The sequence below is a fragment of the Pseudophryne corroboree genome, chromosome 9 (genome assembly GCF_028390025.1).
Source record: "Pseudophryne corroboree isolate aPseCor3 chromosome 9, aPseCor3.hap2, whole genome shotgun sequence".
NCBI lineage: Eukaryota > Metazoa > Chordata > Amphibia > Anura > Myobatrachidae > Pseudophryne > Pseudophryne corroboree.
The window spans coordinates 215810841-215833004 of NC_086452.1; the positions used below are offsets into that span (position 1 = coordinate 215810841).

The window sequence follows — 22164 nt, forward strand, 5'->3', positions numbered from 1 at the left end:
ATATTGTTCATCTGCTTACGTGTGTCATGTGACTTTACAGTTTAGCTTTTTATTGGTCTAAACACCATGACCTCCCCCATTTGTATCTTTCTCTATTTCATACAAATTCAGTGTCATTGGTTTTCCTGCTGTTAAAAAATCTGGTTCTGGATTTATTGTTATTGATGGCTTTATCTGGTATAATTAATTTATTTTGTTTATACAGACAATCAAGTGGGAGATGGTTAATATGTAATTTTATATGATACATTGCATGCTGTCATCTAATTAACTTTATGTTTACATTAAAATCGACTTTTAGTAAAAAGAAAACGGAAGATTTGTACTTTCTTTATACTCCTTTAGAGAAAACACTTAGAGATTAAGATATTTCTGGCACTTTTCCTTTCTTCCGATGGTAATTGCATGTTTATCCCTCCTCTATTCGTTTTAAAGAAAACCCTTGAAGATCCAGGAATATCAGCTCATCCCATTAATCACTAACACTTTTAGGGGTCTATTTTAAAATTTCCATTCATACTGCCTGAACATTTCTCACATGATTATGGCTAATTAATTATCATGCCTATCTAAGAAAAGCCTGATGTAGGAGATAGCAGAGCTATCTCCTGCGTTAGGTAAACTAACCCAATTCCCAATGGGAACTGCAGTCTTTGTCCATTTCTTGGCTTTTCAGAGCTTGGTCCTGATAGCCAATCCCTTCTTCAGATAGCATTAGCACACTCTAGTCTAACCTATAGCCTACAGTATTGCTGGAGAAGGATCTTTGGATCCCTCTAGGGCTGCCTGGACAGTGCACATGTATAACCTGATGGCAGCACATGAGCAGTACAAACACCTCCTTTCCCGCTGTAGTAAGCAAGCAGTAAGTGAAGCTTTAATAGGGCACAGGCACCCGATAGTAGGCTGTCCAAGCTGATTTCAGTGGTAAATTGCCCCAGTGATTAATTTGTTACCAATGTCAAAAGCATTGATAACATATGTTAATTAGAGGGGGGTAAAGGCTGCCCTTAATAAAAAGGCCCATTAAAGTTTCTGTGGCTGAATATTACCTTGCTTTTATTAGGCAATGACCTTGTATAATTTACCTGTGTCAGTAAATAAAGTGATCAGGGATGGAAATCCTGTACTGACATATTGTGTATTTTCTAGCCTGCTGAATACTGCAGAGCATTGAGCCACCTTCTGTACTTTATTGGAAGGCTTATACTAGGGATGTCTCCACTTTTCAAAATTCCCCAGCCAGTAAGTTCAGTGCAGTGACGTGCGTTGAGGTGAGGGGGGCGAGGCAGAGCCAGAGTTTCGACTATATAAGGTATATGAAAAATACAAAGAATATATCAGTAATATTTTCTTTGTGTTATTCTAGTCATTTTTATAGTCAAAACTCTGGAGTAAAAAGTCTATGGCAGGTGAGCCAGTGCCTATCTTTTCCGCACATCTCTGATCAAAACTCAGCAAATTTCCAGCAGTATATACTGCTGCATCTTTATATAATGTCCACATGAGCCATTTGGACTCATATATTGTGCTTAAATCTGGCTCTGATACTAGCCAGTGCTTCCTGAGCCGTTTACCTCACTGCACGTCAATAGTTCTGTGGCACCCGTGTCATGAGTTTGCTTCCAGCTTCATGGCCAGTGCTGTGAACCTGCAGGTGATGTGACAGTTTCCCTTTTGTTGCTGCCAAGTAAGAATTTGAAGGCTAGGCTTAAATTAGAATGCTTCACAGCCTTGTGCTATACTAGATTCCTTTTATTTCATATGTTGCAATACCTGTGTTAAAGAATGATAGTGTAGTAAAACTGAAGAAGCATGACTCTAGTATTCTCAGTAGGTTTGTTTTAGTACAGCAGCAGTAAATTTTATACCATATTTTCATCACATTTTGGTTACTGGGTTCCTGCCAAAGTACCATTACTGCTGTGGGTGGGGTTATTTATAGAACTCGGATAGCACCACCCTTAGTGCTACCTAAGGCAACTCAATTTGACTTCAGCCTGCTGTTCTCTCTGAAAATAGTTTAGTCAGCATTAATTTATTTTAATGAATACCCTCCGAGTTTCAGTATCACATCATGCTGACATCTACCACCCTATCCCCTCACACAGTCCTCCTTATCAAGCATGCCTTCTCTCTTTCTCTCTCTTTCTCCCCCCACCTCCTTCCTCACAAGATTGCTATTGCTACGGGCACTCCAGTCGCTGCACTTACATCGAGGTTGTAAACACGGCGGTCTGCGTGGGCTGCAGACACAACACTCGTGGTCAGCAGTGTGAGAAGTGCAAGAGAGGTTTCCACAGAAATGGGTCTGCAAAACTGGATGATGTAAATGTATGCATAGGTTAGTTTCCAAATGCTCCTCGCACACACCAGAAATCACGTTTGCATGGCGGGGATGAAAATAGGGTACATGGGTGTTTTTTATATTTTACCTCTTGTAATATTTTTTTGCATACGTTTTTTGTTAGTAGTTTTGTTACTGCAGAGACAAATATGGATGTTAGTAGTGCTTATTATTACTAATGTTACCACAACTACAAAAGAACAAGTATGATTTTTAACTGCAGCTTAAAAATCAACTGATGAAAGGTCGGATCAATTCATTGCACCTAATGGGTAGAGATGTGTGATTTGGTTCCCCAGAAATCCGAATTTTGTGGATCCAAACTGAACCAAAACCCGGTCTGGGTCTCCTGAAAAGGAATTTGGAATTTAAATCTGAATTTCAGGTTTTGGATTCAGTTTGGATTGCAAAAATAACATTATTTTAGTTGTTTTTATTATTTAGTTATTTTTTTAATCTGGAACCAAAACGTGAGGGTGGTTTTGCAAAACCGAATCCAAAACCAAAAAACTACGGTAAATCCAGATCCAAAACAAAATCACAGGAGTCGGCACACATCTCTACTTATGAGCTACTGTATAGCCACATATAACAGTTATATTTATATTCTGCAGAGTATGTTATGTTATACATTATAATTTTAAAACATTTATCTATATACTTTTTTTATTCAAACAATTGCCTTTTCGTAATGTTATTTTATAAAGCAAGCAATATTTAATATCTATATATATCATTACTACCTACATTTTTTCTGTACCCTCCTGAAGACTTCTCGTAAGATAGATGCGTTTCCTGTTAGGCCACGCCCCCTACCACAAGGCCACCTCTCTCTTTTGGGCGCAAAGGTCCCGATTTCCACTTCCCAAAAGTTGGGAGGTATCCATATGCATGCTAGTAAAAGCGGAACAAAGCACTGCTGGGCCCCATAGCAAAATTTGTTTAAGGGCCCGGCCATGCATGCCCGTCAGTCCGTTCTGCTTTTTTTGAAGGTACGCCCGGCTCTTTTGATGGGGTACTCGGTTGCCTGAAGTGTGACCCTGCCCTACTGGTCCCTCCCTCCCGGCATACCCTGAAGCCAATACACCTACCGGTACGTTTTGGACTGTTTGAATATATAAACTCCACATAGATAGTGTACTGGTTCTGATCAACCACATGGCTCCATTGGTTTAAGATAGTGTTAAACACTCTGCCACAATACCACTGAGGGCACATCCACACATCTGAGACACCTGTACACATGTATAAAAGAGCACAGTTACAAAAATCAAATAACAATTTCCTATGCATCATTCCTCTGCCAATATACTAAGATCCAGAGGAGTATCTATAATGGTGCCTGAGTCTAAGGGGCCCACACCGCACACCCATTTTTTAAATACTCAACCCTTCCGTAGTTCCCTGGTGGCAGCAGCATCTCTCCTCAAACCTCTGAGAAAATGGTGCAATGTTTATGCCTTAATATTGCTTATATACAGATGTGTCCACATACATAACTACTGCAAACAGCCCCTCTTGGTACACCAGGTCCCGGGATACTCTGCTAGCATTGAGCATCTTTATTTACTGGAAATGTATCTTATTTGCACTGCGATGCGGCGAGTATGCGCCAGGAAGCTACACTGATTAATTTGATATATGACACTTATATTTGTGTGGGTCTGAGTCTCTGAATCTGTATACGAAGTGCTACAATATACCAGCCACATTTTTTTTCCCATTACAAGTTCTATTGTGCTTCATAAACAGACTCAGTCACACACAGATATAAAAGTGTCATATATCAAATGGGTGGTCTTCAGTTTACCGGTGGTCAGGCTCCCGGCAACCAACATACTGGCACCGGAATCCCGACCGCTGGCATACTGACAGTTCTTCTCTCTCTTGGGGGTCCACAACCCCGTAGCGTGCCACTGTGCACGCAGCGTGGCGAGCCCGCAAGGGGCTCATTTGCGCTTGCCCAGCTGTCGGTATGCCGGCGGTCGGGATTCCGCCGCCGGTATGCTGGTCGCCGGGAGGCCGACCGCCAGCATAACATACTACACCCTATCAAATTAATCATCACAGTCTCCTGGTGCGTTCTAGTCAATGAACTACAGTACAATACAAATTCAAGCCGGCATTTCACCTGGTTGTAGTTATAGCTAAAATGCTCCTTACTCAGTAGTTACTACTGTTTACTAGGGAAAACTAAAAATTAGGGGAAAAATAATAAATAAATACTGTAAATAATAAAGGAATATGGGACAAAGACGTTTGAAAGCTTTGCCAACACACTATGAATGGCTTTTTAAAATGAAAACCATGACACAGACAAGTCTGTGCGCCTTGAACAAATACATTCTCTAAGACGTGTTTTAGAGCATTTCACTACAAATACATTGGTGTAATTGCCATTGTTTAAGGTAGTATTTGTAAAAATAAAAAAATAAAAAACAAAAGTGTCACAGGATAGAGATGGTTTACTTTTGCATATCTCCCAACTGTCATAATTTTGACAGGACAGTCCCACTTTTCAGACACTACTGTCCTGCCGTCCCATCCATCGATGGTAGTAGCGGGAAATAGGTGCTCTCTACAGCCCATATGATCAGGGCTGTAGAAAGCCTGGACGGACCCCGATACTGTTTTGGGGGCTTGACCTGCTTGTGCAGGTGTGGCCTTACAAAAAATGTGTTTTAAATGTGTTTTGGAGCGGGGCAATCAATGAGGCAGCAGTCTCGCTGTTTCCACCGCAGACCAGCACAGCACACAGCAGCCTGTGCTGGGCTAGGGGGATAGGCTGCTGCTGTGCTGCCACTGACAGGCAATGTGGAGGAGAGGGAATGAGTACACGCTCATCCCCCACACCCTCTCCTTCAGTGACCTACTGCTCTGTGCCCTCTCTGTCTGCCCCATCCTTGTGTGCCTCCTTTCAGGTTCCCTGCACTCCTGGTGTCCCCACCACCTCTCTTCGCAGTGAGCCGAGCTTCTCCAACAAGCCTGGGCCTGGGTAAACAGTACCCACAACCCCCCACGGCGCCACAGGATGTGAGAGAGATGTGTCCCAACTCAAAACTGAATTGCAGTGTACACATAAAACTGTCCTGCATTTGTGGGCTGCATGTAAAAGCAGCCTGTACTTAGCCTGCATGCAAAATAATAAATGTCTTTGCCCCCAAGCATTGCAGAATGGTTTGTCCAGGTGCACAGTTACTTGTATTGCTTTACTCACACCTCAGAATCCACCCCATACTTCCACTGCCCAAGGCCTAAAGCTCTGTTTATTCTATGGAGTGAGACTGAAGCAACTTGGGGAGGGTGAGCTACTTTGCATATATATTGAGTAATACATTACTTTATGTCTAGATGAACTACAGATGCGTATTTTCATATATTTATATATCGTTGATGCAGTTGCACTAAACAGCCTCTCTCGACGCAACAGGTCCCAAGAGACTATACAAGTGTTGGGCATCTTTTTTGCCAAAAATGTGTATTCACAGTGCGATGCAAATAGGGTGAAAGAGGAGACTGTGCTGATTAATTTAATATGCGCCACTTGTATATCTGTGTGCGACTGAGTCTCTGAATCTGCATATGAAGTGCTACGATGCAGCAGCCATGGCTTTTTTCCATGCCAAGTTCTGTTGTGCTTCGTATACAGACTCATTCACACACAGATATAGAAGTTGCATATCAAATTAATCAGTGCAGCATACTGGTGCATTCTAGTCATATTGCATTGTGTCTAAGATGCATTTTTGTCAAAAAAAGACAACCAACACTAGCAGAAATGCACTGGACGTGGCTGCCCACTCATGCCAGGATTGTCGTGGTGCATAGCGTATTGATGTATGAGGACACATCTGTAGTGAATAATAAATATTCATACCAGCCTGTGTAATTTTACCACCATTAACCTTATTGGTGCCGACTTGTAGGTACATCTGGTAGGCGTCTGCTCCCCCTCCCCCCCCTCTGAATCCCTCATACTTGCCTCTATGCCACTTATTTAAAAAAATTATTTTAAAAGTCAAAAGACTTGTCTACAACTTTAAAGTAATTTGCTGTGTTACCAAAAACAACCACTTATATATTTTCTTCTGCTTGTATCTACCTGCTTCTTTGTACCCCCTTCTGTCTTTTGTGCTTCAATCTGTACTCGCTTTGATCTGTTCCTCTTTCTTCCTCTCTGTGCCCGTTCTGTCTCAATCTGTATCGCTTACTTCTTTGTACCCCCTTCTGGCTCTCTGTTCCCTCTTCTTCCTCTGTACCTGTACCCTCTACTGAATCTCTGTGCCCCTTCTGCTTTTGTGCCTCTTTCTGTATCTATCTGTGCTATCTATTCTTTATTTTACCCCCTGAGTTCTTTCACAGTCATTTTGTCATCCCACCCCCCTGTGTTCTGTCCCAGCCACTGTTTCACACCCCTTCCTCTGTGTTCTATCCCAGTGACTGCTCCCCCCTTCCACCAGATTCCCCTCTACCTGTTGAATGAAGCTTCCCCATACATCTACTGTGCTTACCTGATTCAGACCAACAGCTGTGGCACCTTCAGTGCCTGCGGGTATCACTTTTCTCCAGTGTCTTTGCCTGGACAGGCTTCTGAGCTGCAGCACTGGCAAGGGTTTAGTAATGATAATTTTCAGGAACCCCACTGCCACCTATAATAAATAATCACCATAGAATTATACACAGCAAGTTACAAGAGAAAGCATATATCATTATTGTGGTCTTAAAATGCACATGGAAGACTGAAATAGCAATATGTCTGTTTGTAAATGCATTAGTTGTGTACTTGTGTCTATCTGATGATTGTTGTATTGCCAATTAATAACTGTGCTGTAGTATATCATCTCACTGAAATGCCAGTAATGACTGTACGTTGTATAGTATTGTGTGCTGCATATAGCTAAACTCTGTTTTATAGGTTGTCTGCTCTCTGTGTTTTTTAAAGAACGTATTTTGTTCCGCTTGAAGACATTTCTCCTGGGGTTCTCACCTCCACCAGAAATGACAGACATTTTGCAGCTACTAATTTCTCTCCATAGACTTAATTAATGCTCCTCATTCTAATGATCATTACCAGACTGCCCACCTCTACTGTAACTTGACTCAAAGACATGAGCGTCTGTCCAATCAGACAAAAAGCAAGAGTGAGAGGAAGATGAATAAAAACCTTTATCACACCTTTGAGAAAAGCGAAGGAGCTGGGAATGGGCGAGACTCTTCATCTTAATTAGGATGAGCAGTTTCTGCTGTGAGAGAAAAATAGGTGCCTGATATTCAGAATTACTGCAGCTAGACACAAGACCTGTATGATGCAAGTTTAACTATTTAGGATGATTTAAAGGGACCATGGTAGTAAATGTGTTTATTTATATGAGGGTGGTTCAATAAGTAAGGAAACAAGACATCTCATGTGTGTAATGTTCTCTATTTCATTCTAATTTCCCGCCAGAGCAGGCAGACCACTGCTGCCCCTCACAGTCATTAAAATGCACCTCATATCATCATACTGCCTCAACATCAGCTGTAAGATGGCGGGGCCGGCAGAAACATGGTCAAACACTGAGGTGCGTAGTGTGATCAGATTTCTGCATCTGAAGGGCACATCAGCAGCTGGAATTCTTTGCCAACCTGATGAGGTGTAAGGGGATAACTTCATGTCACAGAAACAGAGATGAAGGACTTAACATAGGGGGTAATTCAGACTTGATCGTAGCAGCAAATTTGTTAGCAGTTGGGCAAAACCATGTGCACTGCAGAGTGGGCAGATGTAACATGTGAAGAGTGAGTTAGATTTGGGTGTGGTGTGTTCAAACTGAAATCTAAATTGCAGTGTAAAAATAAAGCAGCCAGTATTTACTCTGCCCAGAAACAATATAACCCACCCAAATCTAAGTTTCTATGCAAATATTATATCTGCCTCCCTTGCAGGGCACATGGTTTTGCCCAGCTGCTAACAAATTTGCTGATACGATCAGGTCTGAATTACACCCATAGATAAGGAAAGTGCAAAACTGCAGAGGAGAAAGCAAGAGAGCAGGGGCGTCTCTAGAGAGGAGAGGACCCGTGTGCAGATTCCGTGTGTGGGCCCCCTTCTCTCTCATAACAGTCACCGCTGCTGCTAGCGCTCTCAGCGCTGTGGACTCTGGCACGCCGCTCCATTTTTTCGGAGTCCTGCACATGCGCTGTAAACTCTGGCACTCTGCCAGAGTCTCTAGTTTTCAGTGCACTAACAGCGCCGGTGACGGCTACAGGAGAAGAGGAGGCCCATACACAGTCACCGATGGATGCCGGAAAGGTAAGTATAGGAGAAATGGGTGCAGTGTGCACAGTGTGCGCCTACCCTGGACTCAGGGACTCGTGTGCACCGCACACACTGCACCCATTATATATACGCCATTGCAAGAGAGCATGATTTCCTCCAAATACACTCAGCAGAGCCATTGCTTTCTTGGAGATACAGTACTGTATCATTTTAGAATGGAATGCCAAGGTTGAGGGGGTGATTGTTGTAGGTTGATAGTGTGTTTTAGACTGACGTACACTTCACACTGGGTGGGATGCAGCAAAACTAAAAATGCGGACAAACCTCTAAAAATGCAATTCCGGCGGTTTGGCCACTTACCTTGTATACGCCAAGCTTGGCTGCTTTGGGCCCTATAGAAGTCTATGGGCTTCTTTATAGGATCCTTCCCAGCACCCCCCGTGGTGCGTTTGCGTCATCTGACGCATGCGCAGATAGGACGCCGGGACAGAAACCTGGAAGTCCTATCATCGCAAAGGACAGCTCTTACCGCAAGAGCTGTCCTTAGTGATTGTATTCATGCATACAGCGTTAGTAAACACTGATATGCATGCGTAGAGTGACGGGATGCTGCAATGATTAATGCATCTCTCCCACTATCTGAAAGCAGGTAGTACTGAAAGCAATTAAGAAATTAAATATCGTATTAAAATGAATATCAATTAAGAAATGGCATTACTGCCCATACATGCTACAAAACTATAAACAGATCCAAGCTATTTAATAACATGCAAAAAACACTTAAAGTGCAAGATAGTCACCAATGCTACTACTGAGCATGTGCGGAGCCATCTTTAGACCGTGTGAAAGTGCCACAGTAGAAAATAGTAGTCTTACACTCAGGGGCGTAACTCTCAGTGGCAATGGAGACGCCTGTCTCCGCGCTCTAAGCTCTGAAGGGGCACCTGCATGTAGAGCAGCACCTGTGTGGTTCACAGTGGTATCGGCCGCTGATCTTCCATTGGAGCTCTGCAGCGTACCCGCTGCAGCTGCAGAGTTAATCGGCTCTGTCTTAGGAGCCACCACAGCAGCTGAAAATGAACATGGTGCTAGTGAAAAAAAGGTGGTATGTAGTGTAATGCACATGTCACCAATATTTAAGTAGTATGGCACGCGAAGTGCAAAAAAATCATGGCAATCAGATGAAAATGGATTTTATAATGTCTTCTTATATACTCATATAACCCTATGTAGCTAATCTGCCAACACATAGTCAATATACCATACAAAATCCTTTATTTGAGTGGCCTCCATGACAAAGCTCTTTTCCAACTTGTCCAACCACTCGTGCTTTCTACACCTGCCTTTACCTCACCTCTTTTCCCCCCTCCTTTTGGTATATCCCCAATGCTCAGTTCATTGCCCCTCCCCTTCTACACCTCTTTCCTGTGTGAGTTTATCAACTCCTTTAGTTTTTATTATTAGTCATACACACACATTTACCTCACCTATCCTGGAGAAGGCATAAGAAAGTGATAAACCAGTGATAAGTGCAAGGTGATAAACGCACTAGCCAATCAGCTACAATATGTAAATTAACAGTTAGGAGCTGATTGGCTGGTTTATCACTTCCTTATGCTTTCTCCAGGTTAATACATTTGCCCCTTTGTGTGGGAATGAGGCTTTAGATTGTTGGGGGCTTTGAAGGCAAATGAGAGGAATTAAAAGTGAGTGGGAAAGGAAACCAGTAGACGAGCCTCTAAAAGGGACATCAGTTGTAGTGCAGTGAGAGGAGAATGACAGTTCTTCTAATGACAGTTGCCACTACTGACATTACACTCTTGTGGTTCATCTCTTATCTGCGTTTTACCATCAAAGTTAATTCATGATTTTCCTCTTGAAATCTCAATTTGCCTAAAGTGACCACTCCTCCTGTTTCCAATATTGTACTTCCACTCCTGTTCCTTATCTGTCCTCTGTTCAGGTAATATGCACAGGTTCAGTATGGTATGCCGGCGGTCGGGCTCCCGGCGACCAGTATACGGGCGCCGGGAGCCCGACCGCCGGCTTACCGACAGTGTGGCGAGCGCAAATGAGCCCCTTGTAGGCTCGCTGCGCTCGCCATGCTACGGGCACGGTGGCGCGCTACATGCGCCACGCTATTTTATTCTCCCTCCAGGGGGGTCGTGGACCCCCACGAGGGAGAATAAGTGTCGGTATGCCGGCTGTCGGGATTCCGGCGCCGTATACTGTGCTCCGGGATCCCGTCAGTCGGCATACTGAAGACCACCCAATATGCACTTCCTCTTCCCTATCCTATTACAAACATCCCTTGTACCTTCCTACAGTATTCAATTCATCAGACTTCAATAATACCTCAAATCCTTTTTTATTCTTGGTTATTTATCATTATCTACAATTCCCAATTGATTCCCCTACATAAATCAACTATTATCCTCTGAAGATAAACTACTATGACCTTGTTTTTGCATCTCCACTGTAGCTGTTACAGTACCTCTCTGATAAAATGTGGCATACTTGTCTACTTATGTTAGTTCAATCCAAGAGAGTTCCCAGGGGTGAGATGCAGGTGGTGAGAGGGCGACCTGCTCTCCCAGGAGAGATTTCTATGTTCCAAGTATGCTTACAGGTGTAGGATACTGTATCAGAGATTATTATGGAGATGGGACAAGATAATAGGTGCTACCTGTTGCCTTACTTGTGTCTCAGAAAGTCAACCTGATTCTGAAGGTATAGGCCTGCAGTCATTACTATTTATATATTGCAATTAATGGGCTAAAAATATCTAAATATTTTGCCAGGATGGATTACTTTGTTTTCATTGGACAATTTCAAGCACATTTGCTACCGGGACTTTTCTGAATTATTCGCTAAAGCCAAAAATCAGCTGTTGTGCTCACCTATTTCTTTTGTCTGTCCACATCTTCATAATAAACAAGTCACACCCAATTTTATAACATAATTTAGGGCCTAAGATGTACATAAACCCAATGGTTTGAGTACAGCTCAGATAGTGGTATGCCTGCGCATTCGCAAGACCCGTTCTGCGCATGTGCAGAACATGTGCTGCATCGTCACATACAGTGCCCCCTGAGCCACAACCTGATTGACAGGCTGTGGCCGTTCAGAAGCGACGGAGCTCGGACCATTATCTGGGAGTGCTGAGGTTAGGGTCTGCAACTTCCAACCCAACCTTACTGGCCTCTACTACGGAACTGCGATGGGTAATCTGAGTAACCTCAGAGTAACTCAGATGGCCGATAGTCTAACATATGATCCGATACTGCATCTTAGGATGCAGCATTCAGGTCTTCAATACAGGCAGGAGGCGTCTTTTTCCCTCAGACACCTCCTGCTGCATTAGCATATTTTTACATTGCTGCTGTGTCCAAAGATGCAGCAGCAACGTGAACTGTGTCCATTTTCTGATTCAGTCTTTTAGTTACATTAATATAATGCATAACAGAATCTACAGCATACATTGGAAATTAGAACCCAGTTTATGCTTTCGATGTACATGTAAGGCATCGCAATCCTCTGCACTCTCTCCACTATTGTTTTTAACAAATAACACTCCTGGGAACCGTTCATAAAATATGTATGTTCTGTGCCGCTTGTCCCATGTTTTGTGGTATTTGACAAGGTAAACTATGATCAGTTACACTAGCAGTGTGGTTTGTAGATCTAGATATCTCAGGCGGAAATAAGTCTTCAGGTCTGTGCATGAGATCATTTGTTCACAAAGAAATCCCAAGTAATGGTTTGAGGGCAATTTACAACACTCAACTGTGCACATAGATCTGCAACTGTAATGCACGGTATACAGAAAACTCAACACTATATAGCAGAGCACGATAGAACAGTATAAGATGAAAAGGCACAATAGCAGCTTATTAAATCATTCATCTTCTCATTGCCACTTTGCAGCCAAAAGTACCTACATTGGATAAAAAGGTGAATGACATTTTCACTATTCCCAAATCTACAGAATCCTATTTGAATTCCAATATATATTTTAACTGAAGAGTACTGTTTCATGATCTTGACCTTGCGTAAATCTGTTTAGTCAGACTTCAATTCAGACATCACATTGTGTTCCTTGTTTATTTTCTTAACTTGCCTGCTAGCAGATTCATTAATTAAATTCTCTAATAGAGCTGAATTATCATTTAATGCTACTACAGCTGACATCGAAAAAAGGAAATCCACTTTCGGTAGAATTATCTATTCTTTCTCTATTTTAAGTGATTATAAGCAAATAAGCTAAGTACCTTATTTGACTGCATGTACGTGGACAGATTCTGTGTTTAGAATTTTATCCCAATACATGAGGAGTTTACATTTATAACCTACAGATAGATGCTGTGAATTCATGCAGGAGGATTAGGTCATTCCATAAAGGTGTGATGTTCCTGCCCATGCCGTACCATTGGAAAGTTTTGCTCCGCCATTGCACACAATGGGGGTGATTCTGAGTTGTTCGCTCGCAAGCTGCTTTTAGCAGCATTGCACACGCTAAGCCGCCGCCTACTGGGAGTGAATCTTAGCTTATCAAAATTGCGAACGAAAGATTAGCAGAATTGCGAATAGACACTTCTTAGCAGTTTCTGAGTAGCTCCAGACTTACTCGGCATCTGCGATCAGTTCAGTCAGTGTCGTTCCTGGTTTGACGTCACAAACACACCCAGCGTTCGCCCAGACACTCCTCCGTTTCTCCAGCCACTCCCGCGTTTTTCCCAGAAACGGTAGCGTTTTTTCGCACACACCCATAAAACGGCCAATTTCCGCCCAGAAACACCCACTTCCTGTCAATCACATTACGATCACCAGTACGAAGAAAAAACCTTGTAATGCCGTGAGTAAAATACCTAACTGCATAGCAAATTTACTTTGCGCAGTCGCACTGCGGACATTGCGCATGCGCATTAGCGACTAATCGCTCCGATGCGAAAAAAAATTAACGAGCGATCAACTTGGAATGACCACCAATGCTATTTGCATTGTGGGCCTGATGCAGAGTTGAACATCTACCTATTTGGAGCGCGTATCTTGCTTGTTTTCACACTGCTCATGCTTCAGGACTGTGCACGTAAAAGTACAGGCTATGCAGGATTGTACACGTTTCAATCACATCTTCACTTACAAAGCACGGCCAGGCTGGTCATCTGGCACATCTGGCAAATGTCGTGAGTGAGCAGTCAGATCCTGTGCAAATCTACTAATGTTGGGCATCTTGCAATGCATCGAGGAGACTGCTGATTAATTTGATATATGACACTTGTATATTGTGCAGGGGCGGAACTACTGGCGGGGCAGGCAGTGCATTGCACTGGGGCCCCGCCGCACTCAAGGGCCCACAGCCGCCGGCATTTAGAACAGATTGACATGCGGACGAGCGTCCGCATGTCAATCTGCGGTCTCCTCTCCCTCCTTGCCGCAGTGCCTGCTCCCCCGGCCCCCCCTCCCCCCTCTATGTGTTGGAGGGACACGAGCGCATCGCGCGTCTCTCCTGTGTCCCTCCTGGCTCTCCCCCGGCCGGTCTAAGGAAGCATGTGCCGTTCGTGAGCTCTGATTGGCTCATGAACGGCACATGCTTCCTTAGACCGGCCGGGGGAGAGCCAGGAGGGACACAGGAGAGCCGCGCGATGCGCTCGTGTCCCTCCAACACATAGAGGGGGGAGGGGGGGCCGGGGGAGCAGGCACTGCGGCATATACCTGGCACTGGGGGGACAGATCTGGCACTGGGGACATATATCTGGCACTGGGGACATATACCTGGCACTGGGGGGACAGATCTGGCACTGGGGACATATACCTGGCACTGGGGGGACAGATCTGGCACTGGGGGCATATACCCGGCACTGGGGGGGGCATATACCTGGCACTGGGGGGGGGGCATATACCTGGCACTGGGGGGGGCATATACCCAGCACTGGAGGCATATACCTGGCACTGGGGGGGAAGCAGGCACTGGGGGGGAATATCTGGCACTGGGGGCATATACCCGGCATTGGGGGGGCATATACCCGGCACTGGGGGCATATACCTGGCACTGGGGGGGGGGGAAGCAGGCACTGGGGGGGAATATCTGGCACTGGGGGCATATACCTGGCACTGGGAGCATATAACTGGCACTGGGGGGGCATGTACCTGGCACTGGGGGCATATACCTGGCACTGGGGGCATATACCTGGCACTGGGGGGGAATATCTGGCACTGTGGGAGAATATCTGGCACTGGGGGGGCATATACCCGGCACTGGGGGCATATACCCGGCACTGGGGGCATATAACTGGCACTGGGGGGGCAGGTACCTGGCACTGGGGGCATATACCTGGCACTGGGGGCATATACCTGGCACTGTGGGAGAATATCTGGCACTGGGTGCATATACCTGGCACTGTGGGGGAATATCTGGCACTGGGAGCATATGTGGCACTGGGAGCACGGCCCTAGCAACAAGCACTACCCCCTAGCAACGAGCATGACACCCAGTGCATGAAACCCCTGGCAACGAGCATGACATCCTGGCACCGTGCATGGAACCAAGTGCATGAAAACCCTGGCAACAAGCAGGTAATTTAAAAGTAATTGGAAGCCTTACTGTAGAACTTAATGTGTAATGGGCATTACGGTGTGTGGCATAATGTATCACGGACATTGCAGTGTGTGTCATAATGTATCTGGCATTACGGTGTGTTGTATACTATGTCACGGGCATTGTGGTATGTGGTATAATGTCTCAGGATCATTGTGGTGTGTGTCATACCGTGTCACAGACATTGTATGTGCTATAATGTATCAGGGGCATTGCAGTGTGTAGCATAATGTATAACGGGCAATGCGGCGCACGCATTTTTCTACCTTTGCTAGTGCCAATTACGGGGTGTATGCGGGGGGGGCGCCGAAGGATTTTTTGGCTTGGGGGAGAAAAATTTCTAGTTACGCCACTGGTCACAATGACTCATTGTATGTCATGCCGCAGCTGCACACCAGCGCTCCCGTGACCCGCCCGTCATAAGGAACGATTCTGGCCACCCGCACACGAAGGAGGGAGGTGGGTCCGTCCCTCCCTCCCTCATATACAAACAGGTCACAGTCTCTCAGTGAAGGAGAGAGCCGCAGCAGCGCTTTGTTACTGGTGGAGGCGCTGCTGCTGCTGCTCCTCTGCTTCACTATAGGCTGTCTCTGAGAACAGCCTATAGGGAAGCAGAGGGGCAGCAGCAGCAGCGCCTCCACCAGTAACACAGCGCTGCTGCGGCTCTCTCCTTCACCTCCCTCCTCCTTCTTCTCTACTGCCCGGGAATCGTCAGACGCTGCACCGAGGAGCCTGAGCCAGCGGAGAGGGTAAGTATAATTCTCTTTCTTTCTTTCTTTCTTTCTTTCTTTCTTTCTTTCTTTCTTTCTTTCTTTCTTTCTTTCTTTCTTTCTTTCTTTCTTTCTGTCTCTTTCTTTTTTTATTTGTTGGGACTGCCTGCCGCAATGTGTAAAAAGGGGGGACTGCCTGCCGCTATGTATAAAAATGGGGAATCTGCCTGCCGCAATGTGTAAAAATGGGGAATCTGCCTGCCGCAATGTAAAAATGGGGAATCTGCCTGCCGCTATGTATAAAAATAGGGAATCTGCCTGCCGCAATGTAAAAATGGGGAATCTGCCTGCCGCAATGTGTAAAAATGGGGAATCTGCCTGCCGCAATGTAAAAATGGGGAATCTGCCTGCCGCTATGTATAAAAATGGGGAATCTGCCTGCCGCTATGTATAAAAATGGGGAATCTGCCTGCCGCTATGTATAAAAATGGGGAATCTGCCTGCCGCTATGTATAAAAATGGGGAATCTGCCTGCCGCTATGTGTAAAAAGGTAGAATCTGCCTGCCGCTATGTGTAAAAAGGTAGAATCTGCCTGCCGTAATGTGTAAAAAGGGCACGCTATCTGCCGTTATGTGTAAAAGTGTATGGTGTCTGCCGTAATGTGTAAAATGGGGACGCTGTCTGCCGTAATGTGTAAAATGGGGACGCTGTCTGCCGTAATGTGTAAAAAGTGCACGCTGTCTGCCGCTATGTGTAACGAGGGCACGCTGTCTGCCATTGTGTAAAAAGTGTATGCTGTCTGCCGCTATGTGTAACGAGGGCACGCTGTCTTCCGTTATGTGTAAAAAGTGCACGCTGTCTTCCGTTATGTGTAAAAAGGGGAATCTGTTCGCTGTAAGGAGTAAAAGGGTCTCTACCTGGTGTAGTGGTGCTACTGTGCGGCGTAATTTGAAGAATGGAGACTACTGTGCACCGTTTTATGAATTGGTATTATTTTGTGGACACACCCCTTCCCCACGAAGCCACGCCACTATGTATTTTTGCGCGCACTGCCCATGGGGTGGACTTGGATGGGATGGGGGGGGGGCCCAAAGCATTTTGTTGCACCTGGGCCCACCGCTTGCTTGTTCCGCCACTGATATTGTGAGAGACTGAGTCTGTATATGGGGCATAAAAGAACTTGTATTGGAAAAAAGCTGCAGCTGGTACATTGTAGCACTTCATGTACAGATTCATAGACTCATTCACACAAAGATATACAAGTGTCATATGTCAAATCAATCAGTACATTCTCATTGTTCATCCTGTGGACTCAGGCCGTACCCTACTGTGTATCCATAAAGTACAAATACTGTGGACACCGCAGGACATACCCCACTGTGTATCAATAACATACAAGTACTGTGACTCTGCAGGCTGTACCCCACTGCGTTCACATAAGCGGTGTGACTCTGCATTGTCATTTGGGAAAAAGTAAAAAAAAAAAGTTAATAAGTAAAAAAAAAGTTTACAAAATTGTTTTTGTTTGTACAAATTGTTGTGTGTTCTGGACCCCACTGCATGCATTTCACATACATATCAGCGCTCTGGTATCCTGCAGTATGAGCGGCCATTTGCAATAAATGGTAATGGAAAAAAAACTGGAAATTTACGAACAAAGATTAAAAAAAAGAAGTAAAAAATTTACAAATTGTTGTGTGTGCTGGACCCCACTGTGTTTTTGTTTGCATACATATAAGCGTTGTTCTATCCCACAGTGTGAGTGGTCATTTGCAAAAAAAGATGTAGTAAACAAAAGATATATTGTCCTATTGTTTATACTATACCTGTTCATCGATGGATAACAATCAGTTGAGAGAAGAGCAGGAACCACATACAGGTTGAGTATCCCTTATCCAAAATGCTTGGGACGAGAGGTATTTTGGATATTGGAATAATTGCATACCACAATGAGATATCATGGCAATGGGACCTAAATCTAAGCACAGAATGCATTTATGTTTCATATACACCTTATACACACAGCCTGAAGGTAATTTTAGCCAATATTTTTTATAACTTTGTGCATTAAACAAATTGTGTCTACATTCACACAATTCATTTGTTTCATATACACCTTATATACACAGTCTAAAAGGTCATTTAATACAATATTTTTAATAACTGTGTGTATTAAACAAAGTTTGTGTACATTGAGCCATCAAAAAACAAAAGTTTCACTATCTCACTCTCGCTCAAAAAAGTCTGTATTTCGGAATATTCCGTATTTCGGATATTTGGATATGGGATACTCAACCTGTACTAGCACTGTATCTGCTGCCACCGGTCATGTCGATACTAGTCCTTCTATGTCAATTACTAAAGCAAATGCCCAAGGGCATCGAGTGTTTAAGTCAGAGCATCTAAAATAAAATAAAAATATACTGTACAGTGGTAAAGAAAAAACAACTCTAATAAGGGAAAATTTAGTGTAGAAAAATATAAAATTGCCAACATGCCATTCACCACACAAAGTGGCAAGGAAAGTCTCAGGCCTTGGCTTTATTTATGAGTGGTAGTTCTGCAATTGTCATTGAGACATCTTATTCTGCATTGCCTGACAATGTAAGCCCTCCTCAGCGTCTAGAAGATGTGTTAACAAAATGAAAACCACTAGACAAGTAATGAGTTCAGAAATGTCACAAATCCCCGAAGAGGGTTTTAGACCCCTCTCACATCGTCTAAATAACCTGGGTCGAGGTGTGATGTGAAAGGGCCAGGTTGAAATATCTCGGGTCATGCAACCTGGCATCTCAAACCAGTATTAAAACAGGATTTTATACGGGTTATTCCCGTGTCAGGTGCAGTGTGATCCGGGTCTCGTTCACTCTATCGAGAATGCAGTGCTTGGCAATGATGCCCCAATAGGATTGTCACAAATATGTTGCAATTTTTTCTGCCGGAGGCTCCCTCTCCATCGGTTCCTTATGACACGTGCGTTGACCAACGGCTGCACATGCACATGGTCCTGCTGAGGACCCAAAGCAGAAGCATTCAGGAGCTTGGTCGCTATAGTAGAACACCATGTGCATCCTACTAATTTGCAGATTTTTATGAAGAGGGAACTGACGGCTGCACTTGCGCACTGTCCCCTGGGGATCCGATCCAGGAAACAGTATGATAGCATTAAAAATGCGGATTGTTCTATACTGTATATGCCCCTTAGTAAACACCATAGATTGCTAGGGTTGCACTATATACTTCAGAGTTAAACTCCTTCCAATTATTTACAGATAGAACACGTATTCCAAATTGATTTACTCAAACTATCCCAGATAGTTGTAGCTGAAGTAATTTGTTATGCCGTTTTCCTAAGTGTTAATGAGATTAAAATGGCTCAAGAAACTCTGAATTCATTAGCGATAACTGATGCTCCATTTGTATTTAGGATCCTATCTGTACCAATCTTATTAATCCCAGTGCCATTCCCTGATTTGCCCTAACTTGCATTTATAGATTTCTTTTCAAATACATCACATGTTCACTTTAAATGGTCTGATTTTCAAGATCACTGAAAATGGGAATACTGTTATAAAACTAATCAGGATATCTCAAAACCTGAAAAAACAGACCTGCAGTAGGCCTATATCTATTATTTTTATATGTATTATTATTATTATATTTATTTATTTATTTATTTATTTATTTATTTATATGGTGCAATAAAATTCCACACTACGGTACTTTGGAGAAATGCAGCATAGAACAAAGACACAGAGGACCACATAGAGGAAAAAACTAAAAAATACAAATGTCACACTCGCGGTGCTGCGGCTGCCGCGCTTACCGCTCCGGGTGCGCTGGGTCTCCCGGCGGTCGTCTCCCCCGGTGGGCTCCGGGTCATCGCGTCTTGCTGGCGCTGCCTCCGGCGGGTTCCCAGGGTGTGGGCGCCGCCATTGTGCCCGGCATCCACGAGAGCGTGGTGAGCGGGTGACGTCATCGGCCCCTTCCGCCAATCGGGAGAAGGTGGGAAGTTCAAAGGCAGACGCCGTACAGAGCCCCGGCGCCTGAGTATCGTCTTTCCAATGATCACCAGTGCTAGCAGCGTTCAGCGTGTTCTCAAGCTGAACGTCTCCTGTGTTCCAGTGTTGCAGAGTATCTTCCAGTGGGACATTCCCTGTGCTATCAGCATTACAGAGTATCTCTCAGTGGGACATTCCCAGTGCTACCAGCGTTACAGTGTATTACTCAGTGGAACCTTTCCTGTGCTACCAGCGTTACAGTGTATCACTCAGTGGGACATTCCCTGTGCTACCAGCGTTATAGTGTATCACTCAGTGGAACCTTCCCTGTGCTACCAGCGTTACAGTGTATCACTCAGTGGGACATTCTCTGCGTTACCAGCGTTACAGTGTATCTCTCAGAGGGACACCTCCTGTGCTTCCAGTATTAAAGAGTATCCCTAAGTGTAAACGTCTCCCAAACTTCCAGAGTTACATCGTTCTCAAATCTTCATTCATCTCTTCAGCATCGCTCACAAGTTCTTCATTCTTCTGTGTGCTTCAACATCATTCTCAAATCTTCATTCATCTCTTCCAGCATCGCTCACAAGTTCTTCATTTTTCTGTGTGCTTCAACATCGTTCTCAAATCTTCATTTCTTCAATATCGCTCACAAGTTCTTCATTCTTCTGTGTACTTCAGCATCGCCCCCAAGCCTTGGCCACAACTAATTCTTTAGCATTACACGTCGGCTAAGTTCTGCATGAGGAAAACCTACATCCGGCTATCCCTGCTCCGGCCCAGCTGTGGTTCCTATTCCCTATCATCGGAAGAACCCCCGAGTTCTCAACATTCCCAACCCAGGTCAGTGACAACAAAATACAAGTTAAGCAAAAAAAGAAAACAGGGCAACATAGAGCAAACATGCAGCAAAAGGTAACGTGAGCCATTGAGAGTGGAGCTAGATTAAAGACAATAATGAACAAGTGAGGAGGGTATAATTGGACATGAAAGTGTATTCTATTGGTGAGAAGTAGCACAGGTAAAGTCTTGGAGGTAGGTGTGGATAAACATTGGGATAAGGGACTAGCGATACCAGTCATTGGCAGAGATGGTGTGAGGTAGTATGGAGTGAATTGAGATCAGGGGGGATGTAATAGAGTGTGCGAATCAGGAAGCAACAGATTTTGTGAGAGATCTCCAGTTTTTTAAAGTGGCAATCATTTACATGGGAAAATCAACCTGGTTTTGCCGTGTAAAACTCATACACTATTACACGCCCCCCGATATGTGGAGGGTGGATTTGCTGAGGTATTTGTAGATGATAATCAGGAGCTTAAATTACATTCTGTAGGGAATGTGGAGCCAGCGTAGAGAGAAATCAGTCTTGCTGCAGTATGTAACATAGGTAATTGGAGAGTGGATGGGCATTTTGGAAGCATCTAGGTGAGACAGCCAGGGTCTTACTCTAGCAATGCTTTGAAGATTGAACCCTGGACACTAACTGTACAACTTACAAGAAGTGCCACCATGTGGATGATTTGTTATGATAATGAGTACGGCAGAGTTGCCAACTGTTCCTAAATACTATGTACAGGTCAAGATTAAAGATTGGCCCATGAAAACCACAGAAAACTAGTCGTCCTAATCCGTGTATTGAAATGTGATGACTGTTGCTTTCATTCTCCTAACTTTATATCATGTTTATTTAAAATGATTATTTTAAATGAAATAAATGACAGTTTAGCTAAGTTTGGGAAGCATGTCATGATGGGGATTGCAGGGCACACTTGGTCGGATTTAGCTGCGTCCATGTCTCCGTCTTCTGCCGAAGTCGCGCCTGCAACTTTATGCTAATACAACTAATAAGCCCTTCCCTGGTGTACATCTGTGCGTCCCAATGTGCAAGACCTGAGACGCATCTCCAAGCTGAAATACAGCTTGGTTCGTCTTTAGATCAGTCAAAGTATTGTTCACCATCAGTTGCACCATCGATTTTGCACCAGCTCTACGGCAGGTACAAATTATCTGTCTGAATTTAGCCTCCAATGTGAACCAATGAGCATTTCTGTACGCAATCACTCTCAGCGTCCCACCAGCCACATTTGATTAAAACACAAAATCTCCATGCGTTTGATTAGCAACCCCCCCTGTTACTTCCCAGGAGCCCTACTACCATTTACAATACACTTCTCGCATGCATGGTGCAACTCAGATGAATTCACGCAGACAAAAAACATTGCTCCACAGAGTCTGACATTGCAGCACA

At 44.2% G+C, this 22164-nt stretch overlaps 1 protein-coding gene across 9 annotated transcripts in view; it reads left to right on the forward strand.

Moving 5' to 3' along the window:
• The window catches only part of NTNG1 (netrin G1), a 501549-nt gene that overhangs the window by 386886 nt on the left and 92499 nt on the right, over positions 1-22164 (forward strand). For 4 of the 9 annotated variants that reach the window (XM_063940103.1, XM_063940104.1, XM_063940105.1 and 1 more), the window contains one exon: positions 2177-2344. The exons of the other annotated variants lie outside the window; for them this stretch is intronic. In XM_063940103.1, the coding sequence (XP_063796173.1) occupies positions 2177-2344 (168 nt within the window). The remainder of the gene's footprint in view (positions 1-2176; positions 2345-22164) is intronic. 9 annotated transcript variants of the gene reach the window in all.